Source organism: Quercus robur, chromosome 9 (genome assembly GCF_932294415.1).
Source record: "Quercus robur chromosome 9, dhQueRobu3.1, whole genome shotgun sequence".
Taxonomy (NCBI): domain Eukaryota; kingdom Viridiplantae; phylum Streptophyta; class Magnoliopsida; order Fagales; family Fagaceae; genus Quercus; species Quercus robur.
In genome coordinates, this window is record NC_065542.1 from 52562252 (window position 1) to 52580358 (window position 18107).

The 18107-nt window shown below is 32.0% G+C and overlaps 1 protein-coding gene and 1 long non-coding RNA gene across 2 annotated transcripts in view; one reads left to right on the top strand and one right to left on the bottom strand.

The window, feature by feature from the left end:
* The window catches only part of LOC126699045 (uncharacterized), a 63688-nt gene extending 62143 nt beyond the window's left edge, over positions 1–1545 (bottom strand). Inside the window, exon 1 of the long non-coding RNA XR_007646675.1 lies at positions 1457–1545. This is a non-coding gene — a long non-coding RNA (uncharacterized LOC126699045). The remainder of the gene's footprint in view (positions 1–1456) is intronic.
* Positions 1260–3902, top strand: LOC126699043 (dimethylnonatriene synthase-like). The gene is made up of 2 exons (XM_050396594.1): positions 1260–2239; positions 3129–3902. The coding sequence occupies exons 1-2, from the start codon at positions 1304–1306 to the stop codon at positions 3747–3749; spliced, it is 1557 nt and encodes a 518-aa protein (XP_050252551.1). The 5' UTR covers positions 1260–1303; the 3' UTR covers positions 3750–3902.
* Positions 3903–18107: the final 14205 nt, after the last annotated feature.

Below are 18107 nucleotides of genomic sequence, written 5' to 3' on the forward strand. Positions count from 1 at the left end.
ATTATTTTGTTACAGTGTTTTTAGTTTTTAGTTTTTAATTTTCAGTAAAATAAGTGGTATCCAAACACACCCTAAGATCTAGTTTTAAAAATGTTATATCTAAATTAAAGCTAAGCATATAGAAAAGAAAAGGTATCTAACATTCTAACTAAGGGCCAAAATAGGATGAAAATTGAAGACAGACTTTGATTTCCTAAAGTTGTGTTTGTCATAATGAAATGAGAAAAGAAAGAGGGGGTATGTTTGGACAGTGTATGTTGAATACTTTCTAAAGTTGTTTTGGACTGTTATTTTCTAGGGGTTCAGTAATTTTTAAATGATTAATTAAGTTCTTAAATGTTGCCTGTGTTTTGAATTTTACTCCTTTCATAGTCGGCAGATTTTTTTTTTTTGGAAGACAGTCGGTAGACGTTAATTGAACAAAGTTTAAAAACATTATGCATTGGAGACTATATAAGATTTCAAAAATAGACAACAAATGTTCATAAGGCTTTTCAAGCAGGAAACATATTTAAGTTGGAGCTGACTTAGCACAGTGATGAAACAACATCATTTTGAATAAATAACAGATTTCTACAAAGTGTGCGTTTGCCCAGCATTAAAATGAATTTTAAGCTGCGTTTTGCATTTTTTGGGTCCCATGGCACTGTTTATGGGACCACCAAACTCAGCAAAACGCAGATTTCTAGGTAAATTTGGGTCGCACAGCACTATTCACATTTTTAAAAATTATTTTGCTACAGTGTTTTTAGCAATAAGTTTTCAGTTTTCAGCAAATAAGCGGTATCTAAACAGACCCAAAGTATGCCCTGATTACTTGATATGATTGTATGACATAGAGCTTGATGTAAATTAGAAAGAACCTTCACCATTCTGGTTCAGTGCAGCTAGTCTGCTTTGATATCTTATATAAACTTAATTACAAACTTACATAATCCAACATGAAGCCTCATACTCACAAGTTTTTTGAAGAATATATGTTTGAGGGTTTGAGCTTAGCTCAATTAATAGTTGAGCCCAAACCTATGTTTTAACTTGTCTACCATTTTTAGTTTTTTACATGAATGGGACGTGAATTACCAAGTTTGTCTTTACATAATTTAGTTACTTGAATAAGAACATAGGTTGTATCTCATTTTGGAAGATATAGCATAGTGTTTGTAATCCAATTTCCTTCGCAAAAGAAACAAGATAAATATTATAAACGTGGTTAACCCTTTACTTGGGTTGGATTGTGATACTGGTACTATAAATACACTACCCACTCTCACACAACTTGCCATCCCAACTTCTTAAGACCACCATGGAGTTTTGTTATCATATCCTAACTATTTTAGGGCTTTTTACTTTGACAGTAATCTTTATTGCCTTAAAAAACAGATCAAATACCAAGAGGGGTTACACCAAATGCATTGAAATCCCTGAACCCTCTGGGGCATTACCAATCATTGGCCACCTTCATCTTCTAGGAGGCCAAGAGCCAATGGCCAAAATTCTTGGAGCCATTGCCGACAAATATGGCCCATTCTTCTCACTCAAAATGGGTATCCATCGAATGTTGGTGGTGAGTAGTTGGGAGATGGTAAAGGAATTCCTAGCTACCCATGACAAAACTTTTGCTACAAGGGCCAGCATAGCAGTTGGAAAACACTTGTTTTACAACAATGCTACATTTGCACTTGCTCCTTATGGTCAATATTGGCGTGATGTGAGAAAGATGGCCACTCTTGAGCTTCTCTCGAACCATAGGCTTGAAAAGCTCAAGCATGTTCGATTCTCAGAAGTGGAGTCTTTGATCAAAAACTTGCACTTGCTTTGTACAAACAACAAGGTGGTGACTCTTAGTGAGTTGTTCGACCACATGACCTTCAATATCAGCCTTCGGATAATTGTTGGTAAGCGATTTTCTACCACCACATATGGTGAAGAAAAGAGTGAGGCATGCCGTTTCCGAAGTGCCATAAAAGAGGCTCTTTATCTTAGTGGCGTGTTTATCTTGTCCGATGCTTTTCCACATCTTGAATGGATGGACCATAGAGGTCATGTGAGTTCCATGAAGAGGACTGCTAAGGAACTTGACGCGGTGCTTGAGATTTGGCTTGCTGAACATCTTCAGAAACGACTGGAGCAGAAGAGTGATGGTGAAAGCGATTTCATGGACGTGATGCTATCAAGCTTTCCGGAGGATGTTGAGATTTCGGGGCATACCCGCGACACTATTGTCAAGGCAACAGCACTGGTACGTTGTTATTATAAACTTTTCAAAAATGTAATAGTAAGTAATGGGAAAGGTTTTTGTACATACTTGTATGCAATAATTGTTAGTATGCAATAATTATTGCATAATTGAGTTATGTGGCAGGAAAAAAAGACAAACAACATGACATTGCTCAATTTTGAACCTAGAAGAGAGAATTATAAAAACTTAATCTTGAAAATTATCATCTCAAATTTTAAAGTGAGCTCAGAGTGATTCATTTATGGGCAAAATCACTATATTTATTTGATGAGCATGAGGTGCTTGTTTTGAAGAAATTATAAGGTTTTTATGGTTGACAAGTGACGTGATCTACCATTCCACTGAAAAACTCTCCACCTGTTTAAAATTGTTGAGTCAAAAATTTTTTTATAACAAAAACTGATTACTGACTTAGCAATTTTAACCAAGTGTGAATCTTTTAGTGGAATGGTGGACAAGTAATGTGGTCTACTATGAGAACGGTATAATTTCTCCTTGTCTTATGAAAAGGACTTTTTCAAAGTTGCTCATTGAAAATAACACACTCCACCAAGAAATAGTTTTATTTTGTGAGCCCACTGGGCCACTATTCAATAATTTTTCTTTTGGTTTTTTTGAGGAAACATTCAATAGTTTAGGTTCCATTTAGATTAAGAGGGAAGGAAGGGAGAGTAGAGTAGAGTTGGTTGAAAATAAACTAATTTTGAGCAAATTCTACTTCACTCTCCATCTCTCTTCCTTAATCTAAACAGACCCTATGTGGGGACATTTAATAAGGCAATTTAGGCTCATACTTTAAGGGTGTGAATTAAATTCATTATTTCCTAACAATTGAAGATTTAGGGACAACTGATAATTTATTGTTGTGTATGCGTGTGTTTTTTGGCAGATTCTCCTCCTTACAGGAGCAGGAAGCACATCTACTACACTAACATGGGCAATCTCCCTGCTTTTAAACCACCCAAGTGTGCTAAAGGCTGCCCAAGAAGAGCTAGACATGCACGTAGGGAAAGATAAATGGGTGGAAGAATCTGATATCAAGAACTTAAAATACCTCCATGCCATAGTTAAGGAAACCTTACGTTTGTATCCACCGGGTCCCCTTACAGGAATACGTGAGGCCATGGAAGATTGTACTGTTGGTGGCTATTTTGTACCAAAGGGCACTCGTTTGCTCGTTAACATATGGAAGTTGCAAAGAGACCCACGTGTGTGGTCGAATCCATCTGAATTCCAACCAGAGAGATTCATGACAACTCATGCAGACATTGATGTTAGGGGTCAAAATTTTGAGTATATTCCATTCAGTTCTGGAAGAAGGTCATGCCCCGCAATCACATATGGCATGCAAGTAGTTCACTTGGCACTAGCTCGTGTGCTTCAAGGATTTGATATGACAACCATGGCAAGTGAGAAGGTGGACATGCTTGAAGGACCAGGAATTGCCTTACCTAAGGTTAACCCACTTGACGTTGTACTCAAGCCTCGCCTTCCCATGGAGAGTTATTAATGGGTGTGAAGCTAATACTTCAATCTCAAGATTATTGCGCAAAATGTACTCATTTTAGGAAAAATTATTATGTACTCTTAGAATAAAGTAACGTGGTAATCTATCATTTTATATATATAATTCATACTTAGTGGTATTGTCTAATAACAATTGGCTTATTATTGTAGTTTAGTATCTACTCTTTTTTTAAAATATCAAATTATTGAAATTAGTAATTGTTTCAATATGCTTAAATCACATAATTTGGATTTTGAAATCTATTGAAGATATATATTTTTGAAACATGATTGCATGCAACATTTCTCATCAAATGTTTCAACTCATAATAAGGGATTTAAATAAATTCTTTGACTTATTAAATACTCATATCACATATCCTTAAAGCTGAAAGAACATATATAGAGCTTAAAGCTAAAGGAGCTCAAACTTAGGTGCTCATAATATCTAAGCCCAATGATTAGAGCTTATTATAATTAATTCCACCTTAGCATAAACTTATTGAGTAATACTATAGGTACAAATTATTTTACAACATTTTAAAAAGCTATTGATGTGACAAATTTTTATTGGTTCTCATTTGGGACTACCACTAATATCACATTTTCATTTACCAATAACCATACACCATATTAGTAGTTTGTAAAATAATTTGTGACTTTAGCATTTTCCAAACTTATTCATGCATCTCACAACCAGGATCTTAAAAATCAAGGAATTCCTAAAGGAGGATATTAAAAAGAACATGCACACATCAAAAACATGATGCACATAACCAAAGAGAAGCCAGCATAACAAGGTAACTAAAATCTTTTAGGAAGCAAGTATTACATAAGCACAGGGTAGTTAAGCACGTATTTCTTTAGGTACAAAACAATTGAATGAAGCCATGAAAAAATTAATACAAGTGGTACACATATCCACATGCCAACAATTTACTAGCAAGTGGGTCCAAAACATACATCATTTTGGATGAGACCAAAAGTTCATATTCATATCACAAGTGGAGGCCAAAAAATTCATTCCCAAGATGCTTAGATTACAAAGTTAGAGGAGTTTGGAATGTATGGCACAGCACTTACAAAAGAAAAGCCAAAAAAAAAGAAAGTATTCACTTAAGAACTCCTCTAAACAAAGTGGAGGGAAACTATGCTTTTATAGCATGAAACATGAACCTTCTTGAACTCAGATGCAATAATACAAATAGTTGAGAATGCTTAGGATGGGAACCGACGACAATGCATGAATAAATAGTACTTAAAATTGTGTTGGTCTAAAAAAGACAAGCTAAACAAATAGTTAGTACCGTAAATGAGGTTTTGTCAAAGGCCGAATGACCTAATCATAATGAGCATTTTCCTTGAGTTTCATGCTTGTACTAACATTCTAAAACAAGCGTTCAAGGGTTAGACAGCCACAGGATAGCAATGAAACAATCTCAAAACATTGCATGATCAATGATTACAACCAAAATACTATTTTTATATTATATTATATATATATATATATATATATATATATTAATAAAACACTAAGTCCAAGAATAATTTTTATTTTTATTTTTTAGGTTTACTAGACACACACAGAGTGGTAAATAGAACTGGGAGACTTTTAGGTTTATGGCAAGTTCTTCAAGTAGATTGAATCCACCAACTGGCGGTTCTCAAAGGGACACTATTGTAAAATTATTAAAGAAAAAGAAAACACTATATATATATATATATATATATATATATATATGAATATAGTGTTTAAAACGGAATTTCATGAATGGCTCTTTTAATTCATTTTGTTTTTTTTTTTTTGGGGGGAGGAGGTGGGAACCTTGTGAATGGTTAATTTTAATTACAATGAATTTAATGAATGAGATCTACTATTATCTATACTATTTATAATAGGATTCTCTGTTTAGATTTTATTATTTTGCGTGCTAAAATATCCTTACATAAATTTTTAAACTCTCTAAAAAACCCATATCTTTTAGTTAAATAATTTTAGATTAAAAAAAAAAAAAAAAACTGATTAAAAGAGTAATTTACTATTTTTAAAAAAGTTCCTAAGTTTTAGGTTTTTAAACTTTTATCAATTCTCATGTAGAGAAAAATTCTAAAAAATTTTCACTAAATTCAAAAAAGAAAAAGAAAAAAAAAAGAGTCTAATCACACGCGTGTGATGAGTCTAATATAAGATAGTGTAGTAACATGTTGAATTCTCTGACTGCTCCTATAACCTAAATGTGGCTCAGGTTTCAAACTAGAACCTAAACATTGCTCAGGTCTCAAACTTCATTGGCTAATCATAGAGATGAAGTGCATTTTCTTCTTCTTCTTCTTCTTCTTTTTTTTTTTTTTTTGGTGGTCAAGTGGTATTGATACTCTTCCGCATATAGGATATATGTCGAGTCAGGCACCACCATTGTATTTTCATGCAATTTCAAGTTGAGTTCCGTTTCAATTATGCAGAATTGTATAATTGATTCAAGGATAAAGAATAAACTGCTCTGACCTCTATATATATATATATATATAAAAAAAAAAAATAAAAAAAAAAAAAAAAAAAAAAAAAAACCGATTGGGATGGAAGACAACTTATTGTCCTTTACAAGAATGGCTCTTACTTGGAAACCGAGAGCATCCTCTCACAAGTACTTTTTGTTAAAGATATGTTAGACATATTATATTAATATAATATTTAATATGATATCAGAATAGTCAAAATATGTTTAATATAATATTTAATATAGTATCAAAACAGCCCAAATATATTTAATATATTAATCAAATATGTTTAATATATCTAAGAAACTACACTACTGGCTGTTGAGCATCAGCATCTGGAATTGCAAATGCCATATCTAAGCTTCATTTAGCATTTTTCTCCCAAAAACCTCCCACATCCGGAATTGTAAACACCAACTATTGCAAAAAAATTTGCAATAGTGCTACAGTGCAATTCCAAAGGTAGAATTGCACTGTAGCACAATTCTAAAAAAAAAACTAATATTTTATTCCTGCTTTTTCTCTCTCATCACACGGTCTCCCATCTCTCTTTGTCTTTCTATCTCACACTCACTTTCCTCTCTTTCTCCCTCTTCTCTACAATCAACAAAGCTCCACTGTGGTAAGCACGGAGCTCCCATCTCTCTTTGTCTTTCTATCATCAACCTATGGGTAAGCACCAACGGAGCTCCACGGATCATCCACCGTGATCATTCACCGTGATCATCTTTTTTTCTTCTTTTTTCCTCTCTATCTTCCCTTGAATCAAGCCTCCATGGTGGAGATGTGGCGTAGGACTCATGGGTCGGTGGCTGGGTTTCATCTTCCATGGTGTGGGTTTCATTTTCGGTGGCTGGGTTTCATTTTTGGTGGTATGGGTTTCATGGATCAATGCATGGGTTTCATTTTTGGTGGTGTGGGTGGCTGGGTTTCATCATTCCTTGGTTCGGTGTTTGTGGTTTTTGTGGGTTGGTGGCGGTTAAGGTGGATCAGCAATCGACGTGGGTTTTGGCCGTGGGTTTGGCCGCTGGGTAAGGGTTTTGGCCGGTGCTAGAGGTTGAGGGAGAAAGAGAGGTTGGTGGCTCTCTCAATGATGAGTTTTGGTCGTGGTTTTGGCCGTGGGTATGGGTATGGCGATGGTTTTTTTTTTTTTTTTTTTCCTGGTGGTGGTGGATTTGTGATTGATGTGGTGGTGGTGAGGGTTGCCATGGCGGTGGTGATTTTTGGTGGCCGTGGGTGATGGTCATGGGGGATTTATTATTTTATTGCGTAGAAATGAGAGAGAGAGAAAATAATGTGACAGTTGGAAATAAATAATAAAGAAAGATTAAAAAATAATATTTTAATAAGAATAGAATTTTGGGATGTGGAGGTATTGTAAAATAAGATGGTATAATGATAAAGTGAGTTTTTAGAATGGTAAAATAGGATAGCATTAACATTTTCCAATGCTAATGCTCTTAGTAAGTGCACTTTGATGTGCTCTGGTTCGGTGCTATCAAGTCTGCTATTTAATTATACACTGAGACTTGACAGTTATTTCTGATTCTACTGCTACGATTCTTCTATAATAGTTGCAATTAATCACTTGTCATATAGTATTTCTCACGTGTTTCCCTTCATTTAATCACTTCACGTGCCATAAATACAATGCATGTTTGGGCTTCATTGTGCTAGCTTTCTAAGCCCTGGTTATCAATAGCAATCAATCCAGCCCATTTCACCAATACCTGGTTTAATTCGAAATTACTACTTTGGCCCATCATCAATTCTGTATCCAAGGGAGTGCAAATGGCGGTGTTCTTAATAAAATTCTTCATAATCCTTAGTATATGTTTGGATCCGGATGAAAAGCTAGGGTCTGTGTTTTGTTTTTGTTTTTTTTTTTTTTTTTTTACGCGAATTACACTATTTAGGAGACATTATGTACTGTTCACGCACGGTTTATGAGACTCACAACCACTTTATTCAGAAAAAAATAATAAAAATAGATTCTACAGCACTATTTACATATTTAAAAATTATTTTGCTACAATATTATCAGTTTTCAGTAAAATAAGCTGTATCCAAAATAGCTTATCCTCCATGTTAGTATATATCTGCACTAAGCAACCAGTGATGAAGATAGCTTATATATAAGTCTAACGAGAACGATTAAGTTAAAAGCTGGAAATGTTTATGATCTTTTTCTGGTTTGTATGAATTTTGAATATACTGGTATTTACTAATTAAAGTGCTTTACTGCTATGTGGTATACTTTAATAAATATAATTATTATTCAGAGAGGTTCCAGCAAAGTAAAGTGGTCTTCAATTTGAAAAAGCGCCTGACTTTACTCTTTTTTTTTTTTTTTTTCTTTTAAAGAGTTTCAACTTATGGTGTCTGTTCTTAATGATAATTTTCTATCATTAGATTAAGAGGCCAATCAATTTTTGATATACGCAAGAATTAAATCTCAAATTTCTTTATTGAGTTAATTGGAACCCACAATTTGACTATTATTTTGTGTGAAAAACGTCATTCTCATTCACCCACCCCAGTTTTGACCCCTTCCTCGAGTAGTACGCTAAAACAACTGTTTTTGATTCCGGCCGATTCACGAACTTGACAGTTCTCTGACAAAGTTGCTTATATAATTGTTGTCGTACACAATTATAAAATTTGGTACAACAAATTGTGTCCTCCAATGGAAATTATTGGCGGTAGAAGGCTGGAGGGCCAATGGCCAGTGAGCTTGTTGTCTACATAGAATTATGAATGTTCGCAGAGCGCTAATGACAAGGAAGAAACGTATATCGTGTAGAATTATGAATCTAAACGAGGAAAAACAAAGGTTTTGTGAAACACGAGGAAGTTAATACCTTAGGTTATAAGAACAAATTTCCAACAAATCCTTTTAGTATCATGAACAAATTCACAATTTTTGCCATAATTCTCTTACTTGACATACTATGACTAACTGCATCTCATTTTTTTAAGGATTTATTATTTTTTTTCACTGCTTATAATTTGTCAGGTGAAAAATTGTGGCAAAAATTATGCATTTGATGGTGATATTAATTTTTATGATTTCCACCACCCAAAAAAATAAAGTGTTTGGGAGCTGAAGAAGAGTGGCTCGGCATGTTTACACAATTGACAATGACTCTGAGTTTGGATCGAATGGTGACCAATGGTAGAAAATTTAAAAAAAAAAAAAAAAAAAATCTCCATCACTTTCTTGGCCCCATTAGGAGACCAATTGCTTGATTCTTGGAAAACTTGTGAGGACTTCTCCTAGCTAGAAGCTCCACCACATGATTTATGCAATTAAAATCAAATCAGTAATTTTTTTTAAAGTGATATATACATCTGGAAAATAATTAATATAGTATTTTTATATAATTTATTTTGTAAATGGAAAATTTTCCTCTATTTGTAAAACTTTTTTTCTTCTAAAACTTATAGTGTGTTGAAAATTAATCTGAAAATATCAAAATTCCCACCCAAATGTGTGTTATATTTTATTTATTGCTATTGAAAAATTTCTTGAGAGATCATTTTTGACATTGAAATAATATTTCTCTTATATATATAAATATATATATAAAAAGTCATAGCAAGATTCATATATTTCTAATATAATTTTATATTTAAAATACAAATAAAAGAAACACTATGAACAATATTAAATTATAATATGATTAGAATAAAATTAATTTTGAAAGAGAATCTAGGTAATGAGCTAGAACCCAAATTAAAAAAAATTACAGCTTAATTACTTATAAGATAAATTGCAATTAAAACCAAATTTAAGTTATTAACAAACTCAAGATCGAGTTCATGGACATCAATATAAAGATGGATAAAAATGTAAAGCAAATATAATATCAATCCACACACATAAATATGGGTCTAGTTCAATGATTCCTAGAACTCTAAATTCACTCACAACACTCAGGTGATGACGGAAGTGATTGAGACGATCAGCTCTCAAAGATATAGCCATGGTGAGAGGGAAAAAGTAGAGAGAAATATCGATGATTGGCTCTCACAAATATGGGTCTAGTTCTCTCACTCTCATAATCATGAGTTGGTAGGTATTGTACGTAGAAAGAGATGTTACAGAATTTTCTCATGCGCGACGAGCCAGTTTGAATATCAATTACTTTTCAAGTAACTGCCAAGTTTTGCGGGTGTGAACTCCACTTCGCAGTAACAGTATTATATCAAAGGCACTATTAATTATCTGTACCATGATCTATATATATGAGACAAAAGTTTTGTGAAACACGAAGAAGATAATATACGTTAGGGATAAGAAAAAATTTCCACCACTCAAATAAGAAAATGTTTGGGAGGTGAAGCAGGAGGGCTCAGCGTATTTAATTGACAATGACTCTGCTAGCTACTGATCGATTGAAGGGTAACCATGAGTAGCAAACTTAAATATAACTGTTATGGTCTTTTTAATTGACGTCTGCTAGAAGATCCACCACGTGATCATGCAGTTAATCAAAATTAACTTTTCATGAAGAAATTAGGAAGCCACCCTTAGTAATAATGTAATGATTCATGCACCTACTAGTACTACAAAATGTCCAAAGTCTCATAATATTATGTAACCCTGAGTGGGGTCTACTACTTGACCTTCTTCATCCTTGGGTTTGAATCGCCATTAGCAGCGTCTGGGAATTAATGCATGAACCATACGTGTCGTGTAGAGGGCTTATCTCTTTGGGTTTAGCTAGAAAGTGACTATTAATTATGAATGCAGAACAGTACGATGTACAGGGTTTATCTTGTGGGGTACAAAGTGACTAGTCCACCATCATATTAATTAACAACAACAGTACGTGAGAGTGATATAAAATGTTTTGGCTTGTGAGCATTTGATCTACGTACCTATTGATTGTTAATACCTAGAATTCAATTAATCTAATTTTTTATATATATATATATATATATATATATATATATGTATGTATTTATTGGAACAAAATTCCTTCATTCTTTTTCACTTTATGCCTTCACAAGACTTGAATTTTTTTCCTTCCTTTTTAGGCTAAAAAGATAAGCTCATACGAAATTTTGGAGGCGGTTTGGATTCCACTGAATCCGGAGTCTGCGTTTTACAAGTTTCACGTTTTCCTTTTTTTTTTCTTTTTTTTTTTTCTTCGTATTTGTTGACTTTGGGTGACAAAATTTACTGTTATGAACAGTGTATGCACTGTTCACGTACTGTGCATATACTGTTTACGTATTAAAAAATATAAAAAATGGGTCCCACGGTACTATTTACACATTTAAAAATTATTTTGCTACAGTGTTTTCAGTTTTCAGTTTCAGCAACAATAAGTTCAATCCAAACGGACCCTTGATATGAGCAAAGTTACTGACACAATAATTAATCAAGCGATCCCTCTGTGAAAACACGCATAATGATACACTGTCATAAAACAATTGTCACTTTGTAAATCATTTTCTTTATTTTTTAAATTTCTTGAGTCCTCACTTTAATCTTTTAGTTATTCTTGTATTTTATAAAATTTAATTTTATTATATATAAACTTTAGTGACTCTTTATTAAAGTGATCGGCTTAGCACATTGAATAATTATTACTTCTTATTAAACTTATATTAATGGAATGTTTTATACCTTTATAAAAAGATTATGGCTTTCTTGTGAATATGTGTTTCCTTATCACTATGTGCGATTTCTCAACATACTGAAGTTTTGGTTGATAAATGAGATCTCACTTTTAATACATCAAAGAAATTTATATTTCATGTTTGGGTTCATAATCTTCTCTTAATTGAGTATCTATGAAAATAAAAGTCATAAGATTTACTATTTAAGTGACATCTGTTAAAAGAATAATAAACCTTGTAGCGGTCTGGTCAAATGTATCTTATACACTTAAAACACACCAATACATTTTAATTAATCATAGTGTCATACAAGCAAAAGTGACACTACTTGTTGTTTAGGGGGTTCAAATGAACAACTTAAAAAATATATATTTACTAGTTTATTTACCTTTAAAAATATTTTTGGACACCTTGGCTGAAATCTTGTACATCTTGATCACAGATCATCTCAACCTAAAACCAAACAACAATTAGATACTTAATGTATTATTTTGTTAGTGATTCAAAAATAAAATAGTAAAGTTAGCAATTGTTTAAGCATTTGATTGGTTAAGTAGACACTTCATATTTAGTGTATTATTTATATATGAATGAGTGTGATTGTACGAGTCAATAATTTATATAGTGCTAGTGGGTTGCGTTTTGTCATTTAGTTTAAAAAATATATATATTAAAACAATAACAAATAGATAATGACAATGGCATAAAAATATAAATTTTATAAAAATTTAACAAAATAAAATGGTCACACCAACCACATTGATAATAGTTCATGACAACTGATAATGAACTATTATGTAACAATTTCAAATATGAAAACTTGTAAAAGGAAATTGTAAAAATTAATAAATTTGCGTAGTTTTATTTATTTATTTATTTTTGTCAATAAATTAATATATTTAAGTTCTTTTTTTACTAACTCTTGTTTAATTTAAGTTTCTTAATTAATGACTCCGCATAAGAAAAAAAAAATTATGTAGCCTCCATTATATACAAAATTGGATTTTAGGACATTACTCCCAAAATGCATCTCTTGAATTTCTAGTTAGCTAGACATAGACCACTTCTCTGAAAAAAAATATTAGTGGGTATGATATATTTTATTTTGGGTTGCTAAAAATGAATTATATTGTATTATAACACAAATATATGATTATGTGATCTTCATGCGCTTAGAACTATTAGGCAATTACCTAAATGACCGCCAATAGCCTAAATGACCTAATATGTAGAGCCAACCTGATCATGATGTGTATTAATTAAATGAACAACAGTGCAGATTTAACCTTTCAGAAGATATTAGCAGGTGTGTAATCCAATTGATGTGCCCAGATTTTTTTTTTTTTTTTTTTGGTCCATAAACTAGTCTATGTGAATTAAGAAATTTTTTAAAAAAATGCAACCAAAATTTTAACAACTCTGTGTTTATTGCAACTAAAAACTAAAAAGTAACAAACTTTCCTTAGAAAAAGTCTTAAGGTTATATTTGGTAATAGTTTTTGTTTTCTATTCTCAAAAACTTGTTTTTGGAAATATAAAGAAAAAACAATTTTCTTGTATTTTTGAAATAAAAAACATGCATGTTTGGTTAGTTGAAATTAAAAAGATAGTTTTTTGAAGAAAAAAATAGAAAATACTAAAATATGTTGTTACTAGGATTTGAACTCTAATGCTAACTCATTAAATAAGACAGATTCATTAAATTAAATATGTGTTTTCATTGACTTTTGGAAATTAGAAACTGAAAACAACATTTTGCATGTTTTTAGTTTCTTTCACAATTTGAGTTTTGAGAACCGTTTTTATTTTTTGTCTATTTTAAGTTGCCAAACAAATTTTTTAGTCTAAAAAATATAAGTCGTTTTTTAAAATAGAAAATAAGGAGAAAAAATTACCAAATATACCCTTAATTTTTCTTCTTGTGTGTGTCATGAGTCATGACTAATAAAGAAAAAACAATACCAACCACCTTTTTTCTTATTGACTCATAGACTTATTATCCACGTACGTCCCCTTCTAACCTAATCAAGAATGGTACATGCACTTAAAAATTGAAAATTGTTGTTTGAAAACATGTGTGGAAATACATGTGGGTGAAAAAATGTGTAAAAATACGTGTAATGTTGTTTAAAAACTGAAAATTGTTGTTTGAAAACATGTACCAAACACCTCCTAATATCTTTAGTTCAAGTCACAACTCAAGTTTTTTTAATTATTTTGACTAAAACTGAGAAAACAACATCAAAGTCATCAAATTTTATTTTTTAAAATTAATCTCATGTTTAATATCCTTAATTTAATTTCATGGCTTCCCTTATTAGAGTCAGGTTTCATAAAGCATAACAATCTTTGGTTGACATTACAAAAAACTGGGTCTATAATAACATTTGTCAAACCCGATCAACATAACATTTATAATTTCCTTCAAGGCAGGTTTTTTTTTGGTTCTGCTACTTGATTTTGCAGAGGTGAGTAAGGTACAATGGTTTGGTAAACAATACCGTACTGTAAATGGACCCTCCAAAAGGTGACTCCTATTTTCATATAATCTTTTTGTCTATTTGTTTCTCAACTTCATTTTTATAATGAATAAACATTTTTAACACTCAATTTTTTTTTTTTTTTACAAGATAGAATTTCTATTCTAGTGCAATCTTCTTTAAAAGTAAATTGAACAAATTTCAAATCACATACATCACCATGTATTAATTACAAAGGTTCAATGTTTTTTTCAACTGATTAAAAAGATACTCTTGTTAATTTAGTTTTCACACATGTTTTTTACTTATGATTAGAATCAATTTCAAATTTGGCAACAAATTTAAATTTAGTAATCTATGCAATTTTTTTTTTAGTTAACATTACACAATCTACCATGCCAAAAATTAGATAACTCACAAATATAATCAAAAGTTGTGTTCTTATTAATAATAATATGAAAAGCAGTTATTACATTCATTTTGAAGAACCCGCCACCCCTTGCCCCACAAACATCCCATATTTAGTCGGTGCAAAATTACAATATTAAAAAATAATTGTCAAACCATTGGTTGGTACAAAATTACCATATTATCATACAAACAATATTCTTACAGTTGTTTGACACATGTAGCACATTATTCAAAATAAGTTCCTTTCGCAATATAATCTTTAGGACCAACCGTTTTTCTTTCCTCCAACTTTGGATTGCCGAGGAGTTGCCCATCAAAAAAATTTCCCTGATCCACAGGTTGATACGTGGAGAATAATGCCTTGTTTGAATAGATATAATGAGTAGCCCTAGTGTTATTCTCCTAGTTCACTCGTACATTGTCACAAAAAGGTCCATCTAAAAGACATTTGCAGAGAGACTCTACAAATGTCTTTGAGGCATTAATAGAAAATATATTCTTAAAATTCAATAATTCAAACTACATGAAATTCAAATTTATAGAACCACAAACAAAACATTATGTAAAGCACAGAAAATTAGAGACCACAAGAATTTCGAATCATCTAAAGACCACAAAATTAGACTTAGTGTGTGTTTGGATAGAACTTATTTTGCTGAAACTGAAAACTGAAAACTGAAAACACTGTAGCAAAATAATTTTTAAATGTGTAAATAGTGCTGTGGGGCCCATTTTTAATGAAAAAATTGATAAAAAATGAAATTTGTGGGTCCGTGAATAGTGCACATGTGTACTGTTCACTGCAGACAGTCAAGATTTGTGGTTACTGTTCAATGAACAGTAACCGCAATACTCCAAAAACGCGTGAAAACCAAAAAAAAAAAAAAAAAAAAAAAAAAACAAACAAACAAACAAACAAAAATGCAGATCCAAAAACGCAGCCGTGGATCCAAACATGCTCGTGTGTGTTTGGATAGAACTTATTTTGCTGAAACTGAAAACTGAAAACTGAAAACACTGTAGCAAAATAATTTTTAAATGTGTAAATAGTGCTGTGGGACCCATTTTTAATGAAAAAATTGATAAAAAATGAAATTTGTGGGTCCGTGAACAGTGCACATGTGTACTGTTCACTGCAGACAGTCAAGATTTGTGGTTACTGTTCAATGAACAGTAACTGCAATACTCCAAAAACGCGTGAAAACCAAAAAAAAAAAAAAAAAAAAAAACAAACAAACAAACAAACAAAAACGCAGCCGTGGATCCAAACATGCTCTTAGTGTGTGTTTGGATAGAACTTATTTTGCTGAAACTGAAAACTGAAAACTGAAAACTGAAAACACTGTAGCAAAATAATTTTTAAATGTGTAAATAGTGCTATGGGACCCATTTTTAATGAAAAAATTGATAAAAAATGAAATTTGTGGGTCCGTGAACAGTGCACATGTGTACTGTTCACTGCAGACAGTCAAGATTTGTGGTTACTGTTCAATGAACAGTAACCGCAATACTCCAAAAACGCGTGAAAACCAAAAAAAAAAAAAAAAAAAAAAACAAACAAACAAACAAACAAACAAAAACGCAGATCCAAAAACGCAGCCGTGGATCCAAACATGCTCGTGTGTGTTTGGATAGAACTTATTTTGCTGAAACTGAAAACTGAAAACTGAAAACACTGTAGCAAAATAATTTTTAAATGTGTAAATAGTGCTGTGAGACCCATTTTTAATGAAAAAATTGATAAAAAATGAAATTTGTGGGTCCGTGAACAGTGTACATGTGTACTGTTCACTGCAGACAGTCAAGATTTGTGGTTACTGTTCAATGAACAGTAACCGCAATACTCCAAAAACGCGTGAAAACCAAAAAAAAAAAAAAAAAAAAAAAAAAAAAAAAAAAAAAAAAAAACAAACAAACAAACAAAAACGCAGCCGTGGATCCAAACATGCTCTTAGTGTGTGTTTGGATAGAACTTATTTTGCTGAAACTGAAAACTGAAAACACTGTAGCAAAATAATTTTTAAATGTGTAAATAGTGCTGTGGGACCCATTTTTAATGAAAAAATTGATAAAAAATGAAATTTGTGGGTCTGTGAACAGTGCACATGTGTACTGTTCACTGCAGACAGTCAAGATTTGTGGTTGCTGTTCAATGAACAGTAACCGCAATCTCCAAAAACGCGTGAAAACAAAAAAAAAAAAAAACAAAAAAAACAAAAACGCAGATCCAAAAACGCAGCCGTGGATCCAAACATGCTCTTAGTGTGTGTTTGGATAGAACTTATTTTGCTGAAATTGAAAACTGAAAACTGAAAACATTGTAGCAAAATAATTTTTAAATGTGTAAATAGTGCTGTGGGACCCATTTTTAATGAAAAAATTGATAAAAAATGAAATTTGTGGGTCCATGAATAGTGCACATGTGTACTGTTCACTGCAGACCGTCAAGATTTGTGGTTACTGTTCAATGAACAGTAACTGCAATACTCCAAAAACGCGTGAAAACCAAAAAAAAAAAAAACAAAAATGCAGATCCAAAAACACAGCCGTGGATCCAAACATGCTCTTAGTGTGTGTTTGGATAGAACTTATTTGTTGAAACTGAAAACTGAAAACTGAAAACACTGTAGGAAAATAATTTTTAAATGTGTAAATAGTGCTGTGGGACCCATTTTTAATGAAAAAATTGATAAAAAATGAAATTTGTGGGTCCATGAACAGTGCACATGTGTACTGTTCACTGCAGACAGTCAAGATTTGTGGTTACTGTTCAATGAACAGTAACTGCAATACTCCAAAAACGTGTGAAAACCAAAAAAAAAAAAAAAAAAAAAAACAAATAAAAACGCAGATCCAAAAACGCAGCCGTGGATCCAAACATGCTCTTAGTGTGTGTTTGGATAGAACTTATTTTGCTGAAACTGAAAACTAAAAACTGAAAATACTGTAGCAAAATAATTTTTAAATGTGTAAATAGTGCTGTGGGACCCATTTTTAATGAAAAAATTGATAAAAAATGAAATTTGTGGGTCCATAAACAGTGCACATGTGTACTGTTCACTGCAGACAGTCAAGATTTGTGGTTCTGTTCAATGAACAGTAACTGCAATACTCCAAAAACGCGTGAAAACAAAAAAAAAAAAAAAAAAAAAAAAAAAAGAAAAACAAATAAAAACGCAGATCCAAAAACGCAGCCGTGGATCCAAACATGCTCTCACGTACCTAATTTTCCATTTGTTGTTTTGTTTAGGCTGGAACTTTAGGATTGACTTTGCAACTCAACATCTTTGGTCCATATGCAATGCAATAGTGTTGACTGAACCCTTTACTGCCACAAAAAG

What these genes read in the sequence shown, in the direction of transcription:
- LOC126699043 (XM_050396594.1), top strand. Translation starts at nt 1,304, where the DNA reads ATGGAGTTTTGTTATCATATCCTAACTATTTTAGGGCTTTTTACTTTG. An exon ending in TTGTCAAGGCAACAGCACTG is followed by an intron (nt 2,240 to 3,128) that starts GTACGTTGTTAT and finishes GTTTTTTGGCAG; the next exon opens with ATTCTCCTCCTTACAGGAGC.